This window comes from Patagioenas fasciata, chromosome Z, assembly GCF_037038585.1.
Source record: "Patagioenas fasciata isolate bPatFas1 chromosome Z, bPatFas1.hap1, whole genome shotgun sequence".
NCBI classification, from domain to species: domain Eukaryota; kingdom Metazoa; phylum Chordata; class Aves; order Columbiformes; family Columbidae; genus Patagioenas; species Patagioenas fasciata.
Genome location: NC_092560.1, coordinates 44027255 through 44037636, shown reverse-complemented (window position 1 = coordinate 44037636; position 10382 = coordinate 44027255). Strand labels below are relative to the sequence as shown.

The 10382-nt window shown below is 39.5% G+C and overlaps 1 protein-coding gene across 4 annotated transcripts in view; it reads left to right on the top strand.

Moving 5' to 3' along the window:
• The first annotated feature begins 238 nt into the window (after positions 1-238).
• LOC136114905 (polycomb group RING finger protein 3) overlaps positions 239-10382 on the top strand; it is a 111514-nt gene continuing 101370 nt past the window's right edge. The window contains exon 1 of one of the 4 annotated variants that reach the window (XM_071801911.1): positions 239-639. In XM_071801911.1, the coding sequence (XP_071658012.1) occupies positions 247-639 (393 nt within the window). In that variant the 5' untranslated portion in view covers positions 239-246. The remainder of the gene's footprint in view (positions 640-10382) is intronic. The other 3 variants (XM_071801910.1, XM_071801912.1, XM_065860618.2) reach the window with 3 other exon arrangements.

Below are 10382 nucleotides of genomic sequence, written 5' to 3'. Positions count from 1 at the left end.
TTAAACCTCATCTTGCTCACAAGTTCAGCCGATTTTGCAAGGTTGGGCACCTCGCGGACCCGGATATCTCCCTGTGGCCCTTCGGTCCGGGCTCCCAGGACGGCCGGAGACTGCCAGCACAGCGAACGCCGCGGCCGGATCCCACCCGTCCACGGCACGTGTGCGCGGCGAGGGCCGGGGAGCGCGCATGGGCCAGCCCGGCTCCTCGGGGAGGGGGAGCCTGAATCGTGCCCGGGTGAGAGCCCCATGCGCATGCGCCCTGAGAACGGCGCCCCTGCTCGGCTCTGCTCGGGCCGCGGTCGGCTATTTCCGCCTCTTTGTTTTAAACTCCGGGACGACCCTTTTAATTTTCTCTCCTCTGCCTTTTCTCCTTTTTTTTTTTTTTTGGTGTGTCTTTGTTTGGTTTTGGCTTTGTTTTGTTTTAATTTTTTGGTTGAGGAACGGAAAGAGGGGCTGGTGTTTCCCTCTGTCTCGCGTTACCTCACTCGCGTCCTCTGCATTTTCTCTGTGGTGGTGGCCGGGGAGGGACGGGCCGTGGAGCGGAGGATCGGTAGCAAGGAGAAAAATACCGCGCCAGCCCCGAGAGAATATCGCGTCCCTCCCCCGCCAACGGACACGGCGTCACCCCTCCCCGGTCAGGTCAGTTCGGGTCCGCGGCGTGGCGTGGGGATCCGCCGGTGTCGGGACCGAAGTCTCGGCCTTCCCTTGCCCCACTATCGCGGCCACGGGCTGTGTGAGGCCAGACGAGTGTCCTGGGGGCGGGGCAGGTCTGCCACCCCCCTTCGAGCTATGTGCGGTGGGGGGCTGTGGAGGGCCTCCCGTGTGCTTGGGTGCGGGGCCGTTTTTGCTCCAAGGTGGTGGGGGCCTGCGGAGGAGCGGGCTTTTTGCTCCCCCAGGTGTCCGGGATCTGGGGAAGGAGGGCTGTGCTTGAACTTTCTGTGCTGCTACAAGCACGCTGTATGCTTGGGGGCTGGGGATGTTTTATGTGGGGCTTCCCCTCTCCAGACATCCCTCCCGAAGCAGGGGATCTTCTGTGAGTCAGGGGAGCGGCTGTGCTTGTCCTTCTCAGCTACCCCTCCTCGCCCTAGGGGAAGGTGGTTCTTCTGGGGGAAAGGAAACTCTTGACATCCCTCACTCGACCCCTTCCTACCCTGTGGTGTGGAGGAGCCTAGGGCAGCTCAGCTGCGGGCAAGGCGGTCCTGCCTGTGGGGGCTGGCGTAGGTGGAGCTGTTCACAGTTGTCCCTGGATTCTTCCCCCGCTTCAGGTGTGAGTTTGCAGGACTCCAAAACCCCACGGTTTTGGGAGTAGGAGTCGCTTTGAGGGGTGGGTGGTGGTGGAGATACGCTTTCCAGCAAGTTATAGAGAGGACATGGCCCTCGTGTGTATGACCTCGGCTGCACGGGTATGTGCTGTGTATATAAGTGGGATATGGGATTTTAAGTCTTGTGAGAAATAGGAAAAGAAGTGATACTTGCAGGTGTGGAACGCTTGTGGTTTGAGTTGTTTTAAGGTCTAAGGATATATGTACACACACACATATACATGTATACATATATATGTTTGATATTACAAAATTCTGATTGTTTACTCATTCACTAGGTTTTAGTGAGTTGTGGTGCTGTCAGATTTGGTCTCTTTTAGTCTGAAAGTGTCAGGTATTACTTCAGAGTGTCCTATGTGGAAAATTTAGCATGTCGTGGCATTAGTAAGGCTCACAGGAAGTTTGATTATTATCGTTTATTAAGTACTTGGATGTTCTTTTGTTACTTCATGTTTGTTTTTGTTGTTGGTTGGTTTGTTTGTAATTTTATGAAAGTATCACTCTATGTACGCTTTGTGTCAAATCTGTTTAGGTGTTTCCTACCTTCTGTATGAAATGCATGCCTCTGAAAAACCGGTTCAAGAAATTCTGGTTTATTATCTGTATATGCCCTGATATGTTCTTCTGGAAATATTTTGTTTGGTATTTTTAAAAATAATCCTACATAATTATCTTCCAGAGTTTCACAAAATAATTAAATATATGAATGAAAAGGTTTGAACTGAAAAAGTTGAGATGAACCTTATATTTAAGAAGCATCCTACCTATATATCTGTCATTGTAATTTGGTTTTCTTTGTACCACACTGATAACTGGGCATATGCTAAATATGTTGTTATGGGTCTTTTTAATACTAGATAGTGTGCTTTTTAAAAATTATTATGTATTATTGTTAGGTAGGACACTGATTAATTTTGTATTAATTCTTTTAGTGGCAGATCAGATAAGAATCTGAACTGTGATACTTAACCATGTATTTCATAAAGATGCTCTGCAATTTGTAAAATTCTTTAGCTGGTGATAAAGTGAATAGAAATAGAAACCTTGTAGCCTTTCAGTAGCTTTACTATTTCAGTTTAAGTTGTACTAATAGATACTTTATAATGTTGTTCAGAGAACCTGTGCAGAACTGAAGGTACTTGGTGAGATCATGTAGGCTGCATCCAAAAAGTGTCACGTGGTTTTCTAGAGAGATTCATAAGGGTACCACAACAGAAAGCTTGGAAATAAATTGTAAAACATTTTGTAAGTCACTTTTTGAAGAAATTCTGTTTGAATTCTTTTTGTGAGCTGATCTAGCCAGCTTGAGTGTGTTACTTTGCTGTCACTATAGAAAATCTAGACTGAACACTTGTAAATGTTATATTAAAGCTGGCTTAAAGTTTGTGATTATGCTAGCCTAATACTAATGCCTAGAATGGCAGAAATTGATTACCATTATATGGAAGACTTCAGCTGCTAAGAAACTGTGAAGTGTAGCTTCTAGTTGCTCCAGCTGCCAAACCTACTCTTGCTTCACCTGACTACCTACATGATTTAGAGGAGGTAGTCTCTAAGCTTTATATTTGAGATATTGGTAAGCCTTCTTACCAAGGACCTTTGGATTTTTGTTTTAATAACTTCCATTTCTTTTTTCCCATGTGACTGTTTAATCTAGGTGGCCTTTGAAGCCTTTGTCAGGTAATCATCTCCCAGAACTGAAATAATTCTAGATTAGATTTCTGAACTTTCTGGGAAACTCTGTAAGAAGTAGAACCATTTTCATTGAAGGTCCAAGCTAGGTATGGCCTACGAAGTAGATGTGGATATGATGCTTTGAAATCATGCATGTTGATATTGTTTCACTTTTCAACTACTGTATTGTGAGATGATACCAGTTTGCAGAAAGTATAATGAGAATTTGTATGTTATAAGCCAAACATTTTCTCTCTGTTTTGGATCTACTGTCTTAATTCGTACACATGTGGAAGTAGAACTGTTAAATGGAAGCTTGTTTGGATAATGGTGTTTGGAGATGCAATGAATTTAGAACTGCTGGTATTCCTGAGAGTTTAGTAGTTTAAACTCTGTTGTCTTTTTGTCATTGCTAGTAAGGGTGTTTAACAATGGTTGAAACTACTCCAATTTATTAGGTTAGATATGACACAATGTTTAAAGGAAATATGGAGAAAACCTTCTTAGGACAGTTTGATTGGAGTAGGTAAAAGCCAGGCAGAAGCGGTTCATGCCTCTTAGCTTATACCAGACTTGTTTTGGAGCTATGTCTTGAAGTAAAATTATAGTTGTTTATTCCTTGCACCTCCCTTTTTAAAATGCAAGCTTGGTGTACTAGACTGTAAGTTTAGCTAATTTGTGGAATCCATAAATGCAATAAAAGGGAAGAGAGAAATGGGTTGTTCCGCATTAAAAGCACTCTTTGCTGTTGTGATATGTAACTGAAGACACACCGTAAATAGTGGTTTGTTTTATAATTGCTCTGAAGAGCCAAGAAAAAACTTGGGGGTTATATCTGAATTAGATATTCTCAGGTTAATTTTACTGAATAAGTCCATTTAAATCAACAGACTATGAAAATGAGTGATGAGAACTAGTCAGTATGTGAGAATTAGTGAAACTGAAAGCCTTACTTGCTATTGAAAGTTTGATTGAATTTTGCTACTGCAGAGACCTGAAGTCTTGCAATGGTATTGCAGAGCCAGCATTGTAGGAAGAAATAAAACTGCATTGCGCTGATTAATGATACTCTTTCCCCTTTTTCTTTTCTTCCATATTTTTTTTCCTTAATCAGAAACACTGCTTTCTATTAGTATAAACTTCATACTATACATAAGAACTTTAGGGTCTTTTTATTCATTTGTCAAACATAGCACATGTTCAAAAGTAGGGAGTAGTACAGATAATTCAAAAGTAGGGGGACTGACGAAGTGTGGTGAGCTCAAGTTATTAATACTTGTTCTTTGTGCCAAAAAGATGACTGCTCTCACAGTTATGACTGTCTCTTTATCGAATCACAGTTTTGGCAGAGTCGGTGGGGGAAATTGTTGAGGGGTTGGGGGGAAGAACTGGAGATAACTGAAGTGTGTATTGGCTTTACTATAATGCAGGGTAAGATTGTAAGGAGGAAATGTGCAAGTGTGAAGAAAACCAAGCTTGTTTGTAGTTTTGCTGCTAGTGGAAGAACTTACTTAAACTAGCTCTACAATTGTTTTCCACCTCTGCGAAGTGACAAGGAGACTTATTGTTATCCCTACACACATATATTTAGGTTGACATCAACATATAACTATTTTGTGTTCTGAGCCTGTGACTGACTATAACTTAGAAATTTTTATACATTCAAAGGGCTTGTGTTTTGGCAGCAATAAGAATTCTCGTTTGAAACTGAGGCTGTCCTTACTGTTGGGAAGTGAAGAAATCTGTGCCTTGTGAATAGCATAAATTCATTTTGATTTAAGGTAGGAAGTGTTCTTTGTAGGTTGTGTGTGGGTGAGAGTGTGCTGTGCAGTATTTGCTTAATTAAGAAAGTGGTTTTGGTTTTGTGTGTGGTTTTTTTGTTTGTTTGTTTGTTTATTTTTTTTTTCTGGTTGCTAGAATGAGTATCATTTTATTGGCTGACTTGCAAATGGCTGTCTTGTCAACTTTTTTAGCTTTAGTTAAGAGCTTTCTTTTCACTCTGCATAACCTGACAGTGAGTGTATGGTACTTTCTTTAGTTGATTACAACATAGTCGTTGTGATGTTACTGAATATAATAGAAATCTTGTGTGCATTATGTGTGGTGTTACGCCAGAGGAGTTCATCTCTGCTATTTCATCTTGCAGTGGGCATGCAAATATAATGTTTGTAACCATAAATGTTGTGTATTCATGAAAATATGTAAGCATTGCCAGTGCACTGTTTGCTCATTTTTCAAGTAATGTGTTGTGCTTTACAGCTTTTTCTAGTTTGTCACCTGAAAGAACAAGCTGAAAGATACAGTACAGCTCACTAATATATTCTTTAATTCTGAGTAATTGTCTCTGACATTTCTTGTTGTACCTGAACTATTAAAGTAAACAGATTTAGCAAAATGAAAGCTATGGGTCAGTTTATCACTTAGTTGAAGGACATTGCCAAATTTATTTAAACTTACTAGACAAAATGTTTCTTTTTATTGTAATGAATATATTTATCATACTGAGCAGTGACAATCAGCAGAATTTATTTGGGGAATGGGATTTTTTATTTTTTTTAACGTGGTGGCATACTTTGTTCATTCAAGGTGACTTATCTCAAAAATCATTTGGACATAAACACATTTGGAAGTTAAACTTGTCTTCTGGGTGTTTTCACAGGGATCTTAAGACCTGTGTTTTGGATTATTGTATTTCATGCTGTTCCACTGTGACAATAACTGGGTTTTGTTTCTATTTTTTTTTTTCCTGAAATATAAAGTATGTTCTAGACATGAGGACTCTGATCTTGATTTGAGGATTCAAAATAAGCAAGAGGTAAGGGCTCTTGTCTAAGTACCGAATCATGCACACTGCTGAAAATACATATGCCCTTGTTTCTAAATGAATTTTTAATATTTCAAACCCTGAATTTTATTAAATCTGTATCTGTTAAAGATACTTTTAATACTATTTCCTCACTTTGAGAGATTGCTAACTCACTGTAATCGAATCAATCCATTGAATGCTTGAAATGCTTTTCTTTCCATTTTTGAATTGTTTCTTTCTTCTAAGGTGTGGAGCCCAAACCAGTGTACAGTGTTTGCCTGATCAGTTCTGCCTGCACTGATCCATGAGTGCAAGTTGCTCTTCTCCTCTGCAAAAATCTGAAGTTGTGGAAAGTTTTTTGTGTTGGTGTGGAAACAATGTAGTAAAAATACTCTGTAAATGAAATCTGTCAGGTTTAGAGATTGACCAGTTTTAGGAACAGCTGCATGGATTTATTTTGTTTGTTGAATAAAATAAGTAACTAAACTGCCTTTTCCTTTAGCAGTTTCCTTATTGCAAAGCAGTCTTGAATCTTAAATGGATTTATGCTTTAAGACTGTGCTTTTTTCTTGGGTTGTCATGAGGATTAGTTCACAGATGTTTGGTTAAAATCTTGGTAAAATAAAGTTATTTGATCTCTGCTAATACTGTTTTCAGACAAATTGTGAAGAGATGCCTGTTTGGTGTTTGATTGTTTGTTTGTTTTCCCCCCTGGAAAATCCATATATGTGTTTTCCTTCCCAACCCTCTTCTCCCAATGTATTCAGTGTGTTTGAATGTGATAAACTGGCATTACCTTACCTTGAATCTGTACTTCCAGAATCTGAAATTCATTGCTACAATCTGTGTCTTTTCTTGTAGTGAAATATAAAATCTAGTCTATTTGAAATACTGTGATAATTCCTTATTTTACCAAGATTTTCAGTCTTCTATTGAGCAGGAACAGTTTAATTGAAAGTTGTTTTTAAATAACATCCTTGCTAATAGTAGCATTATGCTTGGTGGCACTAGAGTAAGTATTTTATTTGCATACTAATTTATTAATCTTCTGTTTCTAATCTTGTACTTCTATTTCTTGACTGGCTAGAATGAGGTAGAGATCCCTCCCAAGATCAGGTAATTCTGTAGAAATTTCAGAAAATACTTGTATTTATATTCATAAGATGCTTAATTTAAACATCTTATTTTGACAATTGTCCACAAGAAAACTAGTCTAGATTTGTATAGGCTTATATCTGAGGTAGCATAAATGGCACTGGACCAGATAAAAAGCCATCTGGGTGGAGCTAATTTTCTTCAGTTCACTTTTTTGCATATGAGATTCTTTCAAGATTTGACCCAAGTTACCAGAAATAGTCTGTGTATGTTTACTGACATGGTATTAAGTGAATCTTGGCACTTGAGGGTTTCATTTTGTGACTATCTTTGAAATATGTAGGTGTAAAAGGTACTGTATTAGTTGCAGCAATTTTTAATTAACCTTTTTAGGCATAATCTAAGATGCTACCACCAGAATTTATCAGGAATGTTTGCTCTTATCTGTAGAAGTTATTAAAATTATGTAAGGTTATAATGCCCAGATGATAATAGCTCATGGGATGCACAATTATGATTTTATGACTAAAAATGCTTTGAATTTGGACAAAGTGTTAGAGAGAGGATAACACCTTGTTCTATTTTCATTTTATTTGGACAAAACGGCCTTTTTTACTTTTTACTGAAATTATCCTTGAAACGGGACACAAATAGGTGTAGACCTAACTCTGTATATAAGCCACTTTGTGATCAATTATATAAATGGATTATGGTCTTCAAATGAAATATTTTGGTACTTCTCTTTGGGAAGAGAAAGTACATTCTCTCCCCATGTTTCAGTTCCTCCCTCCATCGCTCCACCACATGGGTCAAATGACTTGCTTAGTGGAACTAGAAGTAGACTTCCAAACCACTGCTTTGTCAAGGCTTTTATTGCCCAGTCACAAGCATGAGCTGACATTGAATTTAATTTCTGGTGATGACTGGAAAGTGTCATGGAGATTTATCTTTAGAATATGGAAATACAGAGTGTAAGGATAAGTGAAAACCTTCCAGATTGCTCTTCTGTAGCCTCAATTAACAGGCCTGATGTAACTGTAAGATATATTCACTGGAAGAGTGAAGACAAAATTAGCTGCTTTAGCTTCTCTGGATTCATTAGCCACTTAATGCTTCCTGTGTTAAGTAACTTCTTTTTGAGTTATTATCCATTATTGCCATCTGCAGACATTGAAATTTTAGCATGCAAATGGAAAAAAATTCAGGTGTCTCTTCTCCCAGCTTGAATCCAGAATGAAAAGAATGAACTTTTTTCCCCTGAAATACTTTGCTAGTGCTTATGATTGAAGAGAACTACACTACTGATTTTTCTGAGGGCTATTGCTGTATTTCATCTGTCTGTTAGTGCTGCTTTTATTTACTTGAAGTTTGAAAGAGATAACAGCTTAGCTGTTGATTTTCTGTTTCAACTTTATTTTCACCAATATTCTTCCCTTTCCTATAAAAGCTGATATCTGTGCCTTGTTTTAAGGGAATCTGAGGAGTTTAGTGCTAAGATTTAAGTGCAGAGTGTGTATTCAACTCATTTATGGGCTAAAAATAAACTCTCACAGAGGCTGTAGAGTATCATTACCATGACTGGATAAGGAAGAGCAATTTAACTTTTGTACTGTTCAAAGATGTGTTTTCTATACTTGTGACTCTAGAGAGACAGACCTTGAGCGTGTGACAAAATGACTGTGTGCAGGGCTGGAAAGGGAAACTTCTTTTGAGAAGGCAGGTAGTTTCTCCTGCTAACTGGAATATGTGCTGTAGCAGGTGCTAAGTTGTAGTAAGGGAAGCTGGTAGTTGCTTACTTTGTCTAAGATTTGGTTAAGCTGTTGGTATTTGGCAATTTAGAGAACATTTTCATGGCTACTCCTTATTAAAGTATAAGTAGTACTGAACATAAGAAGGCAAATTCATACTGTCATTTGGGTGATATGTTCTTAGACCATACATTAGTAAGCACTTGAGAATTATGGCTGACAGACAAGTTTGTTGATCTAGCTCTTATTCCATCTGCCTGTTTTCCTGAAGAGTTTCCCCTTGCTTTTCTGCTACATTGAGCCTGTATGGGCATAAAGCTGCCTTCATCAGTGGTTTGTACTGATATTCTATACTGTTAAAATAAACACCTGATGTGCACGGAGATTTTGCTTTGAGGTGGCCTTCTCCAGAAAAAGGCGTGGGCAGTTACAACCAGTAATTTCTAACACTGCAGAAATGAAGCTGTCAAAGCCCTTATATAAGTGAAACTAGTATCGTGGTAAGATTATTTTGTTTCCCTAACAATCTAGACCTTTCAGCTCCTGACTGTTGCCCAGCAAATTTTCTCTGTTGTACTGAAACAGCAAAAGTCAGGTCACAGGTGTCACAGAGGCACCCCAAAATTGGTTTAGGCAGGTGATAAACTCCAAACCAACTTTAGTCATAACTCTTCAATGGAAAAGCAGCTAGAAACAATGTTTATCCAAAATTATTCAGCACACTGACAGTGTTATAAAATAGGCTGCCCAGGGGGCTTGTGGAGTCTCCTCCTCTGGAGACATTCAAAACCTGCCTGGATGCCTTCCTGTGTAACCTCATCTAAGTGGTCCTGCTCCAGCAGGGGTATTGGACTAGATGATCTTTTGAGGTCCCTTCCAATCCCTAACATTCTGTGATTCCGTGATACCGGTTAGGAGTTCAGTTACTACACAGCTGATTCAGAATCAAGTGATCAGATCCCAAAACTCTAGAGTGATGATTCAAAATGCACATCTTCCCCCTCTTACAAAGTGAGGACCCTTAAGGGTACCCAGAAGGTCACTTACTCATAAGGCAAGGTATCTCAGTTCTCAAGGAACTTTCCTTGAGGGCCTGCCTAAGGAGGAGAATCTTCAGCTGCAGACCCGCTGCTCCAAGGAAGGTGAACTCAAAATAGGGTCTCCGGCAGGCCCTGTTTATACCACAGTTGAGTCTGAGCTGTGGTTGTTTATGGTAGTGGTCCAGAAACTTCTCATAGCTGTGGTGTCTCATTAGTCAAGGGCCCTTTCTGTTGACCAGGGTGTGTGTGTGTGACCATAGTGGTCTATTGGTCTAGCAGTTTCTGGTGGATGATGGGGCTGGGCGAAATGCATCTACTACAGCAGGTCATAGGAGTGATTAGGTCACAGCCAATAATTTAGTTTTATAAGTGCTGAAACCTCCAATGCTATTGTCTTCCACTGGATTTTTCTGTCAAGGGCCCTTGTCCCTTAAACCAGTGTCATGTTGCAGTGTTAGGACTGATAGACAAGACAGTGGTGTTCTAATAGTGTTGCTCTGCTTTTTGGTCAGAGTTAGCAGAATATTGACTTTAATGCAGGGTTCAGAATGATTGAATGATGTTCTGTGTGTTCTGTGAGGTTTTCTTGAACTGTGACACGTTATTAGATTACGCAGTTTAAAAAATGTCTTAACAGTTACATTTTGGAAACCTTTCCTTACTGCAACATGGCCAGTGAAACGTAAAATAAAAATAA